The 21979-nt window shown below is 35.3% G+C and overlaps 1 protein-coding gene across 1 annotated transcript; it reads right to left on the reverse strand.

The window, feature by feature from the left end:
* Positions 1 to 607: 607 nt before the first annotated feature.
* Positions 608 to 19006, reverse strand: LOC122587249 (protein RST1). The gene is made up of 25 exons (XM_043759362.1): positions 18620 to 19006; positions 17135 to 17416; positions 16860 to 16943; positions 16450 to 16726; positions 16089 to 16324; positions 14284 to 14446; positions 14004 to 14197; positions 13811 to 13911; positions 13564 to 13639; positions 12481 to 12612; positions 12326 to 12407; positions 11701 to 11773; positions 11371 to 11539; positions 11155 to 11285; positions 10972 to 11063; positions 8781 to 8872; positions 8485 to 8700; positions 8048 to 8125; positions 6976 to 7158; positions 5146 to 6009; positions 4575 to 4853; positions 3025 to 3675; positions 2382 to 2532; positions 1966 to 2084; positions 608 to 1307 (listed from the first exon to the last, which is right to left on the reverse strand). Exons 1-25 carry the CDS (start codon positions 19004 to 19006, stop codon positions 951 to 953), a joined length of 5469 nt encoding a protein of 1822 aa, XP_043615297.1. The 3' UTR covers positions 608 to 950.
* Positions 19007 to 21979: the final 2973 nt, after the last annotated feature.

A 21979-nucleotide genomic window follows, 5' to 3' on the forward strand; every position in this document is an offset into this window, starting at 1 on the left:
TGCAATATAACCAACTAATAAATAAATAAATAAACAACGAAAGAAGACTAACCTCTTTGTAGAAACCCGGAGACAAGAACTCCGTTACGTACTAAAGCCCAAAGTAGGAACTCTTTTGAAGACTCGTACACACGAACGGATCTTCAACACTTAGTTAAGTGCTAGCTATAACTTTGCGTTATAACAAAATCCACCATAAGAATAACTAGATGGAGCTTAGTCGAAACCCTAACCAAAAATGGGTTAGGAATTTCGACCCTAGCTCCTTGTGGAGAGAATTATTGAATTGAATAAAACCCTTAAGAAAGTCCTCTATTTATAAGTAAAAAAACCCTTGGAGGTTTCCTAGTTCTAATCAATGTGGGACAAGAAAAACCCAAGGGATTTGCTTTCCTTTTCTCTTGTGCGTGACTGACCTCATGGGGTATACATGGGTCAATCTATTTTGACCCCCATTGCAACAATACTTGAAAAGAGACCTCATTGTTAAAATGTACAAACCACAGGGACCAATCTTGTAATTAACTCTAGAATAAATTAATATAATACACATTCTCATTCAACACACTTAACAAAAACGTCATGCTAGTTGTCCTGAATACTGAAGTAACAAGCCAAGAGTTAAATTTGATAAAAATGAATATTGATTCAACTATAACGTACAAGTACTTGTATTCAATGCTACACGTAATGAAGATATTTCTGTTAAACTAACTTACAAAATATGCTTTCATTATACACTATTGGCGTGCCCTCTAAAAAAAGGAAAGAGGGTTATTACAACTAATGACTCGTGTAATTAGCTGGGAATATATGGTGAATACAACTAATTTAGGCGCGACCATCAAAGGCATTGTTTTGATCGGAACAGAGCCCACAAATATGCCAAATCTTCTATCGGAAACGACCATGGATCAATGATGTATGAGCCTTGATCTGGCAGAACAAGTTCAGGGGATGGTCATGTTAGCAAGCATTAACTGCTGCTCAGGAGACAGATGATCTTGTAAAGCAACACAAGTCTGATGCATCACTTTTAACAGAAACACACCCCTCTCTCTGTCGGGTTCATCAATAGATTGTTGGGTTGAAAAGTCTGCTTCATTGGATACCCAGCTATAAATACGCTTAGTTGAAGTCCACATAATTGAAGCCACTGATTCAGCTACTATCCCCCAGGGACTGTTATCGAGTAGTAGGGAAGTAAGGGTTACAGGCAGGTCACTCAACACAGTACGAGGGTTCACAGTCAGAAGAGGCATATACTTGGACATGCTACCACACAGCAAACCAATAAACTGTATAGCCTGCAAAATAACATGGATGAATACTGGAGCTCAGAGCATAAACAACATGGATGAAATCAGCGGTACCAAACAGACCCCATACGAACAAGTTTGACCTGGGATATAAAGTGATTAGACTTAAAAGAGATTAGGTCTTAAGGATTGACTGACTGAGCACGTTAAATAGGGTAAAAGTCCGTCGATTATAGTTATGTCTTACGTTTGATCTCTAAAAGTTTTCCAACGAATAAAACCTTCTAAAAACAGAAATTCAAATTTAAATTACCATTATTGTAATAATATACAGGTTTGTTATCATTAGACCACATTAATTGTTTTATCATAAATTTTTTAAAAATACTAGTTATTTTAGTTAGCAGGTTGCTCCCTAGTACACTTGACCTTCACATACCCATTTTGGCACCATCAATTATATTATATGTAAGAACCAAGAGAAAAGGAAAAACTAATGCTCGCTTGAAAGAATAATGAATTCTCTAATGTCTATAAGACCTTTGAAGCAGTATGATCAATTAAAATCTACACTCAATGAGTTCCTGAACATAATCCTAAACTTAGTGGGACCACTGAAAAAATAGAAATAAGAAGTCTCAGTGATTAATTTCTATTATTTTCCTTGTGTAATCAAAGTTCTTATAATTAGGGAACTAGTACTTACTGTTGTAGGGTAACTTGTGACACAGCTAATTTCTGCTGCATCAACAAGCCATGGCCGTTTAATACTTCCTTCAACATGCTGCAAAGCCATCACAACTTCCACCAGAACTTCCCATATAGCTGCAATATTAAGCAAGGATTACACGTCCAAGAATGACATTGAGGAAGAACTTTTAAAATCATAATAGAGTTGGAAACTTGTAAGCTATTTAATTAAATATTTGTTGGGAATCATATTGACAGATAAACAGTAAACTTTACCAACATAGTAAAAAACTGAAATGAGTCAAACACTTTGTGTGGGGAGATTCAACAAGGTATTCTAAAACTATATTCACACAATTAGGTATAGGTACACTCAGACATACATACAGATACACGTCAAATTGGTAGAATGGTAGGTATTAGCAAACTGACCATCAGATCTGGTGTTCAATATGTAAGGTTTCAGTTGTGACAGCTCATTCAATGGAATGGATCCAATCTCCACCAGCCTCGCTTTAGCAATCATCTTTTTCTTTGTTTCAGAATTAAGATGGCTTTCCTGACTGAAACTCATCTCCTCAATCTGCAGAACGGTAACGATTAGTGGACAAGCATAGGATCAAACCATCACATGGGTATATAAGTCAATTAGGGGTATAGTTGCCTATAACGGGTCAAATGGGTGAACCTCTGAACATTAGCAATTATGGAACAGGATTGAATGGTTTGGAAGCCACTCAAAGTGTATTCAAAATCCATAAGCCTCCTGAGCCATCAAAACGTTCCCAGGCATAAAGGTTGATCCTCTCGTCCTGATATATTTAGTTTAGAAAATAGATATATATTGGCAAAGTCACACACCCAATACAGCCTGAACCACCCATTTCACCCCCCTCTGCATGTGATTTTCAAAACACTAGATTTATAACTAATAGAGAGGTGATACTTCCTACAGAAAGTGCACCATTGCTCTAACTGATACTGCACTAAACCGCCATTGTTTGTCAATATAAGAAATAAACTGAGCTTCCCTCCCAACATTGCAAAACTAAACTTTTTGACCAAAAATAAATACCTGTAGACAATGTGATAACCATACATGACGAGCCTTCCCAAGACATCTTACTGCCTTGGACCACTCCTCCCCTTCATAACTCAACTCTAAAGACCTTAACCTTGAACCTTTTGGCAATAGAGAAAAGAGAACCTCCATAAAATTCTCAAGGCTAGGCAAAAGATCCTCAGACACAAGAGAGGCTTCCTCAAAACACAGATGAACACCCTTCCAGCATGAAATTCTTAGCAGGCTTTTCTGCTCTGGATTATAAATGTGATCAGATGAAGATGGTGACTGTATAAAGGTGGTAAGATCACTAAATAGCTTTTCAAGCCTAGATCCTGAAAATATCTTTAATGTATGGGGCATATGAGAAAGTATGCACAACTGCAAATTCATTTGAAGCATCTTAAACCTCGAGAGGTCAAAGAGCTCATCAAGGAAGGTGAGCAAAGCATTAAAATTGCTGCCATGAACCAAAGAGAACACTAAACAGGCTTCCCTCAGTTTTCCTCTCTTAAAAGCAGGATCTCCTTGTAATATATCAGCATCCTCATATCTCATGCACCTTCTAATGATTGGCCCCCAATCGAGCTGTGGGAGCCTTGGAGCATTAGTAAGGCATCGCAAAACAGTGGCAACTGTACTGATGTGTGGACTGGTAACAGCCTGAAAATGAACAATTGATGAAAGGACAAGTAAAACATCAGTTAGAAGATGTTACTGAACTATTATAATTGACGTTTTTAAGTATTCATATGTGCCCAAACATTAATCTATCCCATGCACGGATATATGTCAACTCGGTAAAATAGTCTTGAATAGGTAGTTTGGGCGAGCAGAATGGGTACCTTGATGCTGTCGAAGCAAATTACTTCACTAGCCTCGATAAGAATACTAGTTATGTGGAATGGTTTGGATGTACATCTTAAAAGTGATAATGCAATACTTATTAGGAATCAGATATTATAAGCAACTATACTTAATCAGACCGGGGGAGCTACTGTTTATATGCAAAATTCTGAATTAATAGCTTAATTAACCAAAATAGACATTTTTGTAAGATTAAAAGAGAAGTAAAAAAGAGACATCTCGATAAATGGTGCTAAAAGTCGCAAATTAGGTCAAAGAAAGTAAGAGACGTCTAGATAAATGGTGATGAAAGTCTCAAATTAGGTCAACAAATGTAAGAAACATCTAATGGTGATTATAAAAAAAATCTACTTTAACCTTAGTTAATCATTCACACTACAGGTAGTATACCTAATCAGATAATCAGAAGCAAAATTTAGTTTTCGAATCAAGTTGCAATCATAAAATAATCAGTTCCATAAAGCATATCCAAACACCCACGTGAATGAATATCAAGTTCCAAAACAGTTGTAGGTTAAGTACTATAAAATAGAGCAAAAAAGGTTTAGAGCGTGATAACCTATACAAGAGTGTTTAGCTCATTCTTATTATATCATTATGGGATTTTATCTTCGCTTACTAGGCCATGAATCCATGAAATGATAAATACACCAAGAAACAAGTGCTTGACAGTATAACAGTCTTCGGTTACGCACCCCAGAGTAATTTAGGTTCATTAGCCATATGCTGAGTTTCATGACTACGTTATCATTGGGGAAACTTTGGGATGCAGAATTTGGTTTTGCACCGTCCACTTTGTGAAGATCACTGGACCAGATGTAATGTCTAAGAAATGAAACTGCCCAAGCTGCAAAGTGTTGCAGTTGGTGGTCATCAGAATGTTGAGCAACAAGAAAGATATCTTGTATCAAAGACGTCAAACGAAGCTCCATATCAGCATTTGAGAATAAAGGACCACAAATATAAGAGGATTCCTGTTGGGAGACAATGTAGAGTTCGGTTATAACAGAATTATATATATGCTATTCAGCTATCAACACTAGATAACCAATGAAAGTGCTGATTTACAAGAGCAGAGTGAAGGATCAAACTGATTATAAAATAAATTAGAAGGTATTATGCATTAAAATACACTTTGGGCAACTTTAGTCTCATAGTTTATTAAACTAATGTTTTCAATTTCACCAAATTGACCCTTCAAAGATAAACAAAGCCTGATTTAGTCATTCATCAGTAAAAAGACTGAAACTGACAGCCCTGATTTACCTTCTGTTCGGGACCAGATCGAGAAAAGGGAAGGGGACAGCGCAGAAACATGGTCCCAGCCCCTGCTCCTAATGCATTTATAACTCCAAGCATTGCACCTAAATGCACAAGAGGAGGTTGAGGATAAGAATAGATCTCTTTGAACATATCTAGTAATTCTTTTACACACTTGGCATCCAATGAATGGACCCCTTCATTCAAGATGCATCCAAGATAACTTCCTGCCCCGACACAAGATGCCATCAACAAATTCTGGCGAAAAGGCACGGAACTTTTTGTAGATAATAATTCGCTGATTAGCTCTTTATAGCCACCCACAAGGTAATTCAGCTTAACATTGTCAATTAGTTCTACCTTCTGGGTAAAAGACACTACAATTGGAATCGCAAGACAAGCTCCCAAGGATAGAATTGGCTCCAATGGATTTTCATGAGGAATCCATGATATAATCAAATTTTGTATTTTCTTAACAGCATCTGTATATCCAGATCTGTATACTGCAGTAACAGAACTTCCTAAACCAATGACAAGTCCTGCAACACCCCATATATCTTCTTCTATATTATCAGAACTTTTATTTAAAAAACTTGAAGTAATGTCTGGATCAGTAGTATTTGGTAGTTGTGGGAAGTATTCAGATAGGGCTTCGAGAGTTGTAGTTGAAGATAGAGTGTGTTGATCTATTAACCGACATATGGTCCTAATAATCTTTCCAAGTAAGTCACTTTCCTGGAACTCGTGAAGTTCTTTGTCCCGATGGGAATTAGCTCCGGCTTGAAAATGTGTAAGAAGATCCTGACATGAATAACCTAAAGCCAATCCACAAGCCCCTCTTACGAGTGTGCTTTTGCTGGTACATGCAACCTTTAAAGAAAAAAGGGTCAGAATTGTAGCCAATGCATGCTGTGCTCTCACATACAAGTGTTTGTAACATATTATTCTAAAGTTTATTTGTAACAAATAAAGAATTTGCGATGGAAAACTTACTTGACTAAATGTGAGTTTTAGCTCAACAAAATTAGTTTCATAAAATCAACCTTTTCAAACAGACAATGAGTATATGTAAGCCGAAAGACATAACAAGAAAGAGGACCTTCACCTTTTACCAGATTTTGGATGGAGTAACTTCATTGACAAAATGATATACCAACACCAGTGTTTGCAATAAATGTGTGCATGCAATAACTCACATTTTTAATTTGTGGTTCAGTAGCTGACTAGTGACTAGCTGCTTGTTATCCAAGTAAGAAAAGAGCTCATTATTGGTGCGTGTGTGTGTATTTAATGGGTGCATGGGTTGATAGGAGGAGGATGCATTAGATATGTAAATAGGATGATATGCAAACATGATACAGTACTTAGTAAATAGTTATTCATGTCGATGAAGTTAAAGGTTTACTATAGTCTAAACTATGAGAATGGATATTTGGCCTACATGTTATGCGTAGAGGTGGTAGATGGCAGGTTGCATATTGATTCAAATCAAACAGGTCTTTTTCATATGGGTCGAGATATGTCATGCCTGTTGACCCATAAACACTTTCTGTCCAGTTGTTAATCAAGAGCTTTGAATAATAACAATTAGAATATGCATACAGCATACATTAAAAACAGAGTTTCGGTGACTCTCAACCTGTTCCCCATTTAGCTGAGGTTTTTTACTAAACCCATTTGACCTGTTTTAGATCAAACAAAATTCAATCTACCTACTCATAAGTAAACGGGAAGAATTGCCACCTCAAGTAAGAGGTCATCTGAAATTCAGTTAGATCTAAGATGTAGATTTTTTGACGGTTTCTCATGTATAGAAACAACTGTGATTCTTAGTACCTCAAGAAGTGCATTGATGTTTTGGAATTTTTGTTTGTGATCAGTCACATGTAAGCAACTTGAGATGACTCCAAGAGAAATTGCAGCCGACCATTGGCGATATTCATGTTCATGCTGAAATAACCAACTCAGAAGAAATTTTGAGGCACTGACTTTTGTAGCATGATCGGATGGAGGAAGGACCTGGCAGATCATAACACAGGATTACCAATGGTAAAAACTAACTCGTATAAAGAATCAAAGCTATGTTTTTGCTTGGTCCACTACGATTTGCTTTTGATTTTGTTTCACACTATATGTTTTTCTGTTTCTAGTAGCTTTATTTACTTAGGGGTAGGGTTTTAACTGGTGATTTTGAGATGTAATTCAGTTTTCAACGGATGATTTCAACTCCAGTTAGTCCCACTCAGCTGTCTCTTACATCTTAATTGTAAAACATGTCGTTCTAGCCAAAGGCTCAATAGTCCATTGGGTTTGGCTATCCCATAATGTTTTGGTATGTTCTGGCATTTTGACATTTAAGATATGTGGCAAGTTATTAAGAAAAACGAGAGAAAGTACCCACGCGTTGCGGCGGTGAGATGGTGGGGGGGATAGGTCATAGGGGGTAATAAGTCATAAGAGTATGATAGCCAAATGCTTTAGCCGTACGGGCTCCGCCCTCGGATTTAAAAATTCGTCAAAAGTATATCGAATGACATTTCTAATGAAAGAGCATGAACTTTTAAGAACACCCATACAATTTTTATAATTTATCGATATACGGTTTTTGAGATAAAAGATTTTGAATGAATTAGATGAATAAAATGTTTATGAGGAGAGAGAAAAAAATGAGTGGTTGAGATTTGAGGAGAGAGAAGAAAATAAGTGGTTGAGATTTAAGGGTATTATAGGTATTAGGTAGAGATGTTTAAATTAGTGAATAAAGAAAAGGGGTAATTTAGGTACTTCAAATCATCTTTTGAGAATTTGGAAAAAGGGACTCCTCTTTTATAATGTATTATAGATATAGATAAAAAGTGACATCTTCATCTTCATGTGTGAGCAACCATGGTAAAACACTAAAACTTACCAGACAAAGTGCACCCACAGCTAGCCCAATATTTTCAGCAGATCTAGGAATAGATTTCTCAGCCCTTTGTTTCATACACTGTGCATTGTTACACACAGAAAATTAACATATCAAAATACCATTTAACATTTGCGGTAATGAAGCACCATCAACAGAGGTGGCAAGATGGACGGGTTAAGATTTCGTAGCGGATTGAAATGGGTTGGGATGTTGTTCCCGCAAAACACCTTTTGACCCTTTTTATTTAAAATACGACTGATGTGTCAGTTATAACTTTAAAAACAATATTATTACAGTAATAAGCAAGATCTTTGAATTAAGCAATTTGAAAGCAAGCTTGTACTTTTTAAGAATATGCTTCAGAAATGACACATCTTTGAGAAAGTGGGTCAAAGTGCAACCTCTCATGAGAAACAAAAAGAGAAGAGATACTAAACCTTGAGAATATCATCAGCTGCTTTGGAAGTCGTATCCAAAACACTGGTGGGTGCTTTAATATCCAGCAGCTTTATGCAAGCGTGCAGCCAATGTTGCAGGAAAGGTTTCCAGGATTGCAGTGAAAGAAGTGCTACTATCATATTCCTTGAGAGCTGTAGTGATGCAGCTATCTCGACTAAAGCCATCTCGTATTTGGCATGTAAGTCGTGCAAAACCTGAAAACTAACAATTGCAGATGTAACGGCATGGTGAAGATATACGTTGGCAATACACAAAAACGTATCACATGTTTTACCTTTGACCCTCCTTTATTATTTTCATCTTCCGCACTGAAAGAAAGGTGAAATAAAGCTGCACCTGGTACTTTCCTTTCTTTACTGTTAATTCCTGCAAATGGAATGATAGTTAAGTTTAGTATGCAGGGCTGCATGCAATTGCATGTGCACGTAAACAAACAGTATGTTTTCCTATGCATAAACAACATGCTTATATAGGGCTAGCCCTAATAAATTTTGGGCCTAGGACAAGCCAAGATAAAGGTCCCCTAAAAACAATATACACATGTACCTACCGTCTTAACCACCCGATCAGAATGCTCATAGTTAATTATAAAGTGAAGGTGTTGGCAGAAATCCACCACCTATCTCATAAATGGGAAAACATTTTAGACTGGTTGATTATAAAAGCAAGATCAAGATTAGCAAAAAATGTTATTGGAAGACTCATAGTTGCTGCTACCGCTTATTTTGTTTGGCAAGAAAGGAACAAGAGACTTTTCTCCAAAAAATCGAGGCCACCTGATCAGATTGTTGAAGTCATCACAACAACAGTTCGATTAAAGCTTACTACTTTGCGGTTCAAGAATACAAGTCAAGTAGCTCGAATACTTGATGCCTATGTTATCAATTTCGGTGAAATTTCGGTTTTCGGTGTTGGGACATAATTTCGGTATTGAATTTCGGTTTATATATCGTTTCCGTAATTTTTGGTGGTTTTGACCGAAATACCACCGAAATTACCGAAATTTCTGAAATTTCGGTGAATTATGTTTCAGCACTTCCAGGTTTTATCTTTTACTCTTATTTATGTATATATATATATATATACATATATAATATTAGAATTACCGAAATACCACCGAAAAAAACGATATTTCGTATACCAGTCTGTGACCGAAACACCGAAATTTATGTCCTTGACTACTTAGCTTGATGCTTGGAAGTTACCACGGAAGTTTCTTACTTATGATTGTCCATAGATTACTATCCTTTTCTGCTACTACATAATAGCGCAGCTAGTGTTCAGCTTAGTTATTAGGTAGTGCTTTCGTTAGTTGTTTTATTTGGATTTCTGGATGTGCTTCTTTTGGAACTTGGTTGACACTCATATGGCATGTCATATGTGTGAACTAATGTGACACTCAGTCACATTACTTGTACTTATTTGTTTTGGGTGTTGTTATATAATTCATCGTTTACCCAAAAAAAGAGTTAATTATAAAGGGAGAGATACTATATAACAGAATATATATATATATACACATACATAATTTACATATATCTGTATATATAAAATTTGAAAGTTCGGGCCCCCTGAAAACTCCGTCACCCACTTTGCCCCATGCTTGTTATCAAATTTAATGGAACCGAACACTTGACCAATCTAGAGCGATTCAGTTCTGAACCGGACAGTAAACAAAATACAATGCTACGCTAGAATTTAATATTTTGGAGAATATCTATACAAATGATGTCATTTTAAGTGTAACGTTCAGTTGCGGTTCCAGACCACCCTATGGATCTGAGAACCAACTTTTAAAATAATTCCAACCAACACCCTGCTTCAAATAGTAAAATAAGAACTCCAAAAACTGATGTGTATATAGAGGCTATAGCCAATACTGTTTTGGTCCAGTCCCAGTTTGTTACTCATGATGGGCAGAGCCATTGTTCTTCGAGATGAACGAACATGTGGAGATTTAAACAGGGTTATAAAGTTATTATTCAATCAATAATTATACGTTTGACAAAAGGGTAAACGAAGAGGAGTCCATATTCAGGCTACCCGAGGAAAATCGAACCTTTGGCTCTGATGAACACGGCCACACCAGTATTCCGGTGGCCATTTCCAACCAAGATGTTTATGTGGTGAAGTTTGAAACCAGGTCTCGTCCAAGACCTTTAAAAATCCTTGCCTCTAAGGCCCTAACCCACTTTGGAGGCAGTTAACACAAGCTTTAGAGATGCAACATCTTTAAATGCTTGAAGCTAGATTGTAGTTAATGCAAGCTAAATTGACATAAAAGTGTTTAGTGAATAACTATCCCATCCTTGTCAGCACTAAGTTGGGCAGTAACCACTTTGGCACTCAGTTGTGTAAACAAAAGGAAAGATTACTGGGGCACATTGTCCTTAACGTAATGATCAACAAAGCCAAAGAAGTCAACGCTATTAAAGAAATATGAGCACTGAACGGAAAGCTCAAACCTGAAAGACCAATAGCCCGAGGAAAGACATCTAGTAATTTCTCAATCTTGTTGGCAGGCATCCTTTTCTCCTTTAATACTCTTCGCCTAGTTCTGGGAATAAACCACGCAAGAAACATGCCTCAGAAACATGATATATAGTCATACACACTCTAAGAATACTAAAACCAAAACATTTCCATACATGTGTTCGTGAGTTATCATCTTTGCTTCAAATATCTCCAATGCCTCGAGAACTTTGGGGTCAGTCTCAGAAACAAGCACCTCTATGTTCTTTTCCCTGAAATCTGGAATGAATTGTAGGATATGAGGTACCTATAAGATTCCCCGATTAGTAAAACTCAGATATCACAATCTAAAGTGCAACATTAACTGCTTATAATAGCAGAAAATATTATACCTCATACTGGATTAATGCCTCAAAAGCAGATGCTCTAGCATTTGCCCATGAAGAGGCACGAAATGGATATTTTGACGTGGCAACTTTCCATAGTATCTGCAAAATGCTCGTTGCATTTTCTGGATATGATTCAACGTCCATTGCACCCCATTTTAACAGCAGACATATGCTGCCCAGAGATCAATATTGAGAAATTATAATAGTTCTAAAAGTTTACAAGGGTAATTGTAATATAAGCTTTCAGTAAAAAGGTGATATCTTGCTGCATTATGGATTGCTTCACCTCAAGACACAACTTAATACATGGAGATGTTGCTTGTCCGGACTCACCTATTTACAACAACTGGATCGTTGGAGTATCTCAGGGCATACTTCGCTATAACACTCCAGGCAGTATAAAAGTCTGAATAACAGTATTGATAAAATTTCTAACAAATCAGTAATAGTTACGAGCAAAAAAGCCATACTAAAAATAACAATAAAGAAAAACCCTGCTTGTCCTTCAATACACACTAGTAGAGCAGGCAAATTAGATAGTTTAGGTTTCCCGTTATGACGAGAAAAATAAAGTACACGTTGATATGGGTTTGGTTAACCTACAACACTTTTTGTCCAAAAGATTATATATAACAAACACACCATTTGAATTGCAATAATGATATCTTCCCATTGATAATCTTCTTTTGAGGGGTTAACCAAGGTATCTGACCCTCTTTGCAAGCCGACTTCTCTTGCATAACTAATTTAGGAGCTTTTATGCATTAAAAGTACACTTTGGGAAAGTTTCATCTAGTTTGCCCCATTTCCAATTAGTCTGTTTTATTTTTTAACCCATTTGACCAGTTACTCTATTTGAGATCGAATAAAACCCACCTACATTACCCAAACCATAAGTAAATGAGAAGTAAAGGCCACCTAATCACATAATTTAATTCATGTAGCAGCTTGGTCTTACCAATTACATCAGCTTCACAAAGAAGGGAGAGGCTTTGAACACCAAAAGCTTGAATTATAACATCCGTGCTCTCAATGCATGCCTGTATGTTAAAAAAAGAAATTAGAGGACATAAATTTTTTTTTCGAAAAACATAGTTACAAACAAATTCCTACCTCAACAGACAAGATAATGTCTACACCCCTGTCAGGATTTTTTTGACAAACATCTCGAATGGTAACAGCCATACTTATACAAATACTTCTCTCACATTTGAACTGGGTGAATGCTTCCGGAAGTAATAAACCCTTGCAAGAAAGTCAAATAGATAATGAAGTGATTTAATATAGCAAAGATGTAAGCAAGAAATAGAGCTTAGTGAAAAAATCTTTATAACTTTAGATACTCAAACCTATAACAGGAGTCACCATTTACCATAGATGTGAGCATAGTCGTTACACTCATGTGAGTCTATAGCTAGTAACTATCAATCTTGTAATATGGAGTACAATGGTTGATTTATATTTTGCTTATACAATGTACTTTGTGTATATATAAATTTTGACGCAGTACAAATCTAGTAAGAATCAAAAGTAAGGATATTGAGTAAAGCCACAAGTCAAGAGTTAACAAAGATGAATGTGAGCATCTTTCTAATTATTGTCGCTAATGTTGGTATTAGTCACCACCTTGACTGTCTTCTTTATTATTTCACAAATCAACCAATACTATACTAATCCACTTCCAAATATACATGCATAATAGTCACTTTAAATGTGTTGTCAAAAAACCAATTAATATATATTAATATATATAAAAGGAAGCGTTTGTTTTGAGGGTTTTGATATGAAGGAATGACAATGATATCTATAACAAGTATTTGTTTTGCAGAGATAGGTTTTGGTAACCTCCAAAACATGTGTATTAGTAATGCCCATCTAATTTGATAGGTTAGGTTTTATAAAACCTTTTTCTTTCACACACACTTAAACTTGTTAGTCTTTCTCTTCCACATCCTCTATCGCACACACTCTTTTACTTACTTTTTTTCTTTCGTATAATATTTTTATAATGTGAAATTTTTATTCTTTATTTTCTTTCAAATCCACATCCATTACTAAACCCATTACCATTCCTATTCATAAACGAAACGCTACCAAAATAAATATTGCTTTAAGTACATAAATGATGAAGAAAAAGAATTAGATAAGAGATCAAACAGTTGCCAAAAATTAGCAACGAAGAGCAACAATTCATACCTGCAAACTCGCAAAAATGCGGTCATTGATCTCCCAGGTCTTACAAAGCAGACGCAAAGCCATAGCATATAACACTCTGGAACAAAATAAGCAAGGGCAAATAAGGAAAGTAACATGAACTTATCAGTTCTGTGCAGATAAAATAAAAAAGTTATCATATGAATTTGGTATTATATAAATTGTCTGTATAACATAAATTCATGGATAATAGTAGAACAAGGGAAAGAACACAAGTATATTAACGTACGGATTTGCATCCTTCTGAAGCATTGGTAAGATGATCTGGACTACCAGTGGTATCATTGCAGAATGTGACACAAGGTTGGGTAGCACTTTAAGAAGTTTTAGCTGCAGCAATTACTACAAGGTTAATAACATTTCACATTATTAACATTTCACAATTAAGCTTAAAGAAGAAAGAGTAATAAGACCATACTTACTAATATATCATGGAAATTCATTTCTTCACCTTTTCCACAGAATATGTTTTGGTAAAATATAATTACTAGAAACAATGGAACGCCAAGTTTGGGATCCATACTGACAGTAACAGCTAGGAGATCCGCCGCAGAGTTCCCCAACGTAGGATGTACAATAAGAACACTGGCAATTGCAACAATTAATGGTGGAATTTCTACAGTAGACGAATATAGCTTAATGTTATTTAGCAGAAAATATGCAATTAAGCATGGTTGATAGATTTTACAGATAATTCTTTACCACATAGAGATATCTCCTGTGACTGAGACTTGGAAAGAGATGATTTTTGAGCTTCAACCATCTTTTGACAATACTCCATTATTGAGGCTGTCCAACTTCTCTGGAAATTTTGTTCTTCAACAATTTTATCATATATCCAATGTAGATAAAAAGAAGTTTGATCCTGAAATTATAGTAGTTGTCATAAACTCACATGTTTGGCCCATGCCAATAATGAAACAAAACTGTAGAGGGGAGATTCAAGATATCATGCTTGAAGGAAAATTTACCACATGACCCCTAAAAATGTATGCATGCATTAATATTTACTTATTTAGAACCTACAACTTGCTTCACAGAGGCAGATGTCACTAGAGCATTTATATTAGGGAAAATCGCATATAGTAACCAACTATGGTCAAACTTCTATATCATCCACTATTTTTTGCCCTAAATGAAACCTGGAGGCAACTTTGAAAATGTTAGCTTTTCGTGGAGTTTGTGGTGATTTGGCACTGATTTAGATTTTCCGACAATTATTTGCTGATGCAACGCACTGCATAGCATATAATAAAAATTTTACTAAAAATTCCTAATAAATGAAACCTATTTAGTTTTCGTCGTTAGTCACCCGTTAAGTGTCAAGTCATTATGCCACATCATTAAAAAAACGTACGTGGACATATGACTAGATGATTGATTTTGTAATGTTCGTTAGCGGTATAAGGGCTGTTGTGTTGACTATTTTTGACCAAGTCCCATTTTCTTGCTACTTGCAGCCAACCACGCACACCCCAGTTCACAAACACCACAAAACTCCTTTTTCATTTGTTTTGTTGATTTTTTGACCCAAGAATCCCCACTAGCCACATAGCCACTCCCATTTGTAAATATTTTCTTTTTGTTCTGTGTGGACAGAACCAACCAAGAGGGACCGAAGTTCAATTTAATTTCTTTATAATGGTTCTTGCGGTTACACATTTCAGAACCCTCACTATTATTATTGGAATTACTGTGATACACTTGGGTCAGGGGGTGTGGCTTATATATAGCAGCGACCAGCAGCAGTTTTAAAGGGGGGAATCCTCACAGTTTTTAAAATAGAAATTGTGATACACTTGTGTTGTGCCATGTGAATCCAGATCTAGCCGAATACTTTCTTTCTCTTCCTTGTTTCTGTCCAATACCCGTATCAAGGTTTAGGGTTTCGAGGGTGGTAGTACAAATTCGTGAAGGCTGGTAGTACAAATCATGTGCGGGTGGTGGCAACCATGAATAGGAGAGCAAGAGGTGAAATAAGGTGGAGTGGTGGCTGCCGGTGATTTTCCGGCGACGGCAGGTGGCCTGCCGGCAGTGGTGGTGGACGGATTCTTCAAAGGGAATGAGAGATTTGTGATGTCTTCTGTATGTTTTACTTGTTCGTATTGTGAGGTAGTGAAAGATAAATAAGGAGGTATTATCCAGTCATATATCCACATCAGCTTTTTTAATAACGTGGCAAGACAATGTTGCACTTAACGGATGTCTTAGGTTATAAACTAACGATATTACCTTTATTGAGAAAGTTTTAGAAATGAAATCCTTTTAATAGACGAAAACTAAATAGGTTCCCTTTATTATGAATTTTAAGTAAAAAGGTTACCTTTTTATGGATTTTCCCTAAAAAATAAGGTTGATAACAAGTGAATCATTGGATAATCACAATATAAAGAAATTTGTATCAGTAGAAATGAGATGAAGTGGTACAAAAGACTAGCCTCAAAACTATAAGAACATGCTAAGCAGAAAGACAGTAATTTTCAGTAATTATATACTTGAAACTGCACCTGAGACCACAAATGACGGAAGACCCTGGATATAATGTCTTCTAGTCTACTGATACGTGGAAATCTCTCTTCCACGAGCAATTCATTTATGGGAGAAACCAAGAGACCCACAGAGAGCTTTCTTAAGATAACAAGCAACTCCGATGCTGCTTCTTTAACATATCTGGAAGGAGATGACATGAGGTTGATAGTGGGAAAAACAAATAAAATCTCTTCATGCACATCAATGATGGTCTCTGCAGGTGTAACTAGTAGCATCAGTTTCCAATCATAAAGACTAATAGCAACAGGAGTTTGTGAAATAAAAAATGAAAACAAAAAAGAATACTAGACTAATTTAAGGAGAGCTGAAAAGATTTACCATTTACACTTTTCCATTGTATAAGAGCGAGAACCAATTTTAATATTGATAACTGTATGTGCTCTATGTCTGACTGAATCAGGCTAACAAACAATGACAAAATCACAGTAGATACTTCAGGTATAAATTCTAAACCAAGCTCTGACTGCACAACTATTAAGCGCCTTGACATGTCAAAGATGCACTCTTCTCCACCAGAAAATTTATGAATATCTCTGCACAGTGAAAAGACCAGCTCTAAAAGTTCTGCTCCGCATAATTGTGCTTCATGAATCAGCTGGTGGTTAAAGATAAAGTCAAACAACAATAGCTCTTTTACAGATATTCAAACAGTAATATCAACAACATAATATAAAAGTAAACACATGCTTCAAAATGCAATCAATCCAAGTGAAACTTCATTGACATACCATATCATCACCAGCCAAGTGGCTCAAAACCGCAACAAATGCGTCAACGGTAGTCTCCATGAGATGAGAAACACGAGCCACATTCTAGAAAACAAAAACATCATTATGATAGAAATTAATATGATGGTATAGAACTGATCAAATCAGAGAAACCTTAAGAAGTAGAAGACAATATCTTCCTCCATTTAAGGTTTCACGGCCACTTTCATGGCTAGGGCTATATATATATCAGAAAAAAAGCATTACTAAGTTTCAAGAGCTTCCTATTCACTTACTTCTGCACTATCACGATGCATATGCTTAAAGCATCTCATCAACAGCTTGAAAACAGGAAGTGCATCTTCAGGAAATGAACAACACAATGATGCAATCGAGGATAAAAGGTTTTTAGCCAAGAAAGACACTATAGCTGAAGATGACATTTGTAAAACCAAAAAGTTTAAAAATGGTCTCAAAAATTCACATACGCCATCCATTCCCAAATGGCGATTCTGCATAATAAATGCAAGAACCTGTCGCACGAGCTCAGAATGAACCTCTTTTCGGCAAGAAAGTACCTGGCATAACCATCACCGGCAATACAAAATGAGTTTACACTTCAAAACCAACAAGACAAATTGGATTTTAAAAAAAGTACCATAATAACATAAACTTCCCAATTAGGGGAATGTATAATGATTTTAAACAGAACAAAAAGGGGAGGGGAGGGGGAGTTCAAATTGAAGAAGAAATGAAGTATTTCCTTGTTCAAACATCATGGGGGTTCCCGCAATGAGGAACTTTTGGTTATTATGTTATTCTTTGAACTTATAATTCTTTTTTTTGCTCAAATTCATCAAATTATGTTACCTTTTTCTCAAACTTGCCCCAAACGTAATACATTTCCCATACTCTCACAAACTGTTTAACCATTTTAACACACAACATTACCAAAATTTCTGTATGATACAATTCCAATTCTTCTAGTAACAATTAACATTCGGAACCATTTCTCAATAGGGTAATATAAATTATAAAATACAAATCTCTAAATGTGAACTAGCTAAAATTTTCTCGCTCCAAAAAGCTTTTATAAAATTCGAATTTTCACATGTTGAAAAACAAACGGTAATAGAATAGGGATCCAATTTCAGGCCACTAGGGAGAGTCAAGCATTTGGCTGTATCCACACCCTTTCTTGGTCATCCCAAGTTGTTTACCCAGGGAGGTTCGAACTTGGGCCTCTTTTGAAACCTTCGGGTTGCCTTAGGACTATGCCAACTGCAGATGGCTTCACATTTTGAAAATCATCAACCATAACTATTTTAACTTCACATACCTAAAAATTCAAAACTGGTATACTATGTTACCTTTCTTGACAATGTCCACTGTAAATAATCCGTTAAAATGCACAACTGGACTCTATTATCTTTTTTACGGAGAAACCGAATTTCAAATGCCCATGCATTTTCAAATTCTTATTCTATGTTACACTTATTATGGCAATGTCTACATCTCATCCTCCTCCACACATACCCGTGGAAGACAGTATTGGGTGTTGCTTACTTAAATTATGAATTAAGTAATCAATTTGAAACTAAAAATTTAACCATGCAAATACAATCAATCTTAAATTATCATGTATGTTTAATTTGAACATAATGAGCTTGAATTCACAACATCACAATATAAATTTCGGCTCCTATACACCTATCCAAATTCATATATACATATAAATACATTATATATATATATAACAATAACAATGTGATCAAATTCACCTTAACAAAAGGATGAGCTTCGGCCGACGGAAACCTAAACCCCTGGACATCATTTCGAAACCCTAACTGAACAATAAACCCTATCGCTTTAACAAAAACATTCACAAACCGAGAATGAGTGCCTTCTAAAGCCGACTGAAGTTCCAATAAGCCTCTACTAACATCCAATTTGGAATCTTTTACAAGTAAACAAACCTCTCGAACCGATTGATCGATAACCGCCGGTGAATTTGAGTTTAAACATTGCGCAACGGCGTTTACGGCTCGATCGAAATCGGGACCGGATAGAGAAGATGATCGGAGGTTCTGGAAAATGGAGATAACTGCGAGTTTTTGGAGTGATGGTTGTGGTAATCGAGTGCGCTCTAGGAGAGCCTGATAGTCCATGGAATTTTGAATTTTGTTTTTTACTGGGAAGGAAAGGTTTTGTTGTGTAGTTTTTCACGAGTGTGTTATATAAATTCAGTTAGTATGTTTAATTTACGCTGGATTCAACTTTTTATTAAAAGAAAAGATAGGAGAAGATTGGATAGGGTAAGAAATGACAGATAATTACATATTCTCGAGTTGAAAGAAAAGAAAAAAAAGTTAATAGTTTAATGTATTCTTGAGTTAGAAGGGAAGGAAAAAAAAGGATAAAAAGATACAATTTTACATTTATAGTCTTGTAGTAATTAAAACCTTTATATAAGTTTGAGGGGTATAATAATAATTTCACCACTTTTCTTTCCAAATCTTGCCAAAAGTGGCAAGAAAGTTTTGAGATTAAAACATCTTATTTTTCCCTTTCTTTCTCTTCCCTTTCTTTTAAAACAAAAACTCAAGAATACAAAAACTAAAAGTTTATTACCCTTTCTTTTATTATCTCTTCAAAATAAAACTCAAGAATGCACTCTTAAGGTTTTATTAGCTTGGTGCCCGCGTGTTGCAGCGGTGATGAACGGTGTTGATGGTGTTGATTGCAGCGGTAGAGATGAAGGGTGGCAATGAAGATGGAAGGCGGTGGTGCAGGCAGTGGTCTTAGGGTGGAGATGGAAGGCGGTGGTGGAAGGGTCGGGTGTGTGTTACGATTAGTTAGAAATGGGGGAAAGAGGTTAACTTTATTTATAAGTAAAGGCATTTTTGGAAGAAAAAAAATGCTTAATGTCTTAATCCCTATTCTCTTTACTAGAGTGGTGTCCGCGCGTTGCAGCGGCGATGGTCTATAACGCTTTAGGCACCGTAACGTTTTATAGCGTTCAGTTTACTTTTATGAGATGCGTCAATGCAGGATCTAACCATATATATATATATATCATTCTAAAATTAAGTCTTGTATTAGGTACAAAAAATAATGAAGTGCAAACACTAACCATGAAAAATAACCACTTACAATTGTAGGGGAGGTGACAAAGGCAATTAAAAAAAATAAATAGTCAAAGATTAAAATTTAATACGAATATACAAAGAACATAATTGGTTCGTAATTTCGTGAGTTATAAAAAGGTAATTATTGTTTAAAAATTTTGTAATATAATTTATGACAATTAAGATTTTTTTTTTTATCCGTATCAATACCTTTAGCAATAATTTTAGAGTTAATGGGGATTTTATAACAATAGGGGTTTTAGGTAATCGTGGTGTTTTTTTTATTAAGGGTAATTTTAGAATTTCAGGGATAAGGTGTGTGGAGATAGTTTAAATGTAGAGGGTATATTAGGTAATTTAAATGTAGAGAGTTAAATGGGAGAGGGGGTAGTATAGATAAGCGATTATAGATAAAGGTGATAACTCATCATCTAGTTAACCATAAAATTCATTGTGACTATTTAACATATTTAGGCCATGTTTGTTTTTTTTAAAAGTTTGTGTCAGAATCTGAGTACCGCTTCGGAATGTTAAGAGATGGTTTAAATGTCTGAAATCTGAATGTATATAACTGTCTGTTTTTCTAAAACGCCTGAATACTTATAAATATTGATTTTGTCATTTTAAATGTTTATAAACTAGTAATGTTTATTATTTTTCCATTCCCCAATAAGATAATACTCAAAAAATCATTTACATACACATCATATTATTTTTCATTATGAATACTTTCTAGTTTCTATACTGTGTATATAAATAAATATAAAAATATCAATTTTTAATTTTTTTTTTCAATCCACACTTCACACACCACACAAATAGATAAATGGATTAAACAACAAACTTATCATTACCATTTCACCACTCTCTCCCACCTATCCACCCTCCAAAAAAAATATTAAAAAAAAATGAGTTCATGATCAATTCACATATACATACTGAGTCTTCCTCTAATATAACTTTTGAGGTAAAAATAATCATCATCGTTTCATATACATATCACATATGCTCTCCATCTTCTATAACTTTATGTGGATTTTGCTTTCTTCATTATTCAAGTTTTCTCTCCGGCGAGGTTGGGTGGGATTTCCTCCGACGAACGAGGTGTTATTATTTCCGGAGACGGTGGTATAGTGGTGTGGTTGTCTCTGTCATTGCACCACAGTGGTCTCAATTTCTTCTCGGTTGGTGATGGTTTTCAGCAACCAAATGTTAAAAAAGAGGTGGGATTTCATCTTAGCGAGTTTGATGTTTCTAAGATGTAAATGCCTCTGGATCTGAGAGAAAAACAAACAGGTTAAAATCAAGAAACCTCTGACCGAATCAGAAGTTAGAGGTATTTCAGAGATTTTTACGAAAAACAATGGAGGTCTTAGAAATTGGTGCAAGTGTATCGCCTTAATATTGACATCATGTAACATTTTTTCAATTTTAAAACTGTTTTAAATTGATTACGGTTTGACATTTATCATGGTAATTTTCAAAACTCAAAATGGATTTATAAAAAAATTATATTTGTTCTACATTTGTAAGTCAAATATATTGTGCTCGTATTTGTTTCCACACAAACTAACTTATTGCCCGCGTAATACGTGGGATTGTATATAATTTTTTATAAAAAACTTTTAATATATGAAAATAGTTGACATCTAAATAAATACTAACAGATTTTTGAACCACAATTATAATATCATGTTTTTTCAAGTTAAAATGCTAACAAATAATGTTTTCAACCATATAACTAAAATCTATACATGGAGCATATGTATTACAATAAGTGTAGTTCATCATTATCTTGGTTGTGAAATATTAAATAGACTAGGTTTTTGGCCCGTGCATTGCACGACTTGAGCTAAATTTCCAACAAATAATTCAACAAAAATTCTATATAAACAAAAAACTTTGGTAAAGAACAATCATAATTTTTTGTTAAGCTTTTGTAACCTTAAAAATATAGCCTACGACGATGTATAGTTGTTACATCTATTAGTAAAATTTTGGATTGGCCTAACT

Source organism: Erigeron canadensis, chromosome 2, assembly GCF_010389155.1.
Source record: "Erigeron canadensis isolate Cc75 chromosome 2, C_canadensis_v1, whole genome shotgun sequence".
NCBI lineage: Eukaryota > Viridiplantae > Streptophyta > Magnoliopsida > Asterales > Asteraceae > Erigeron > Erigeron canadensis.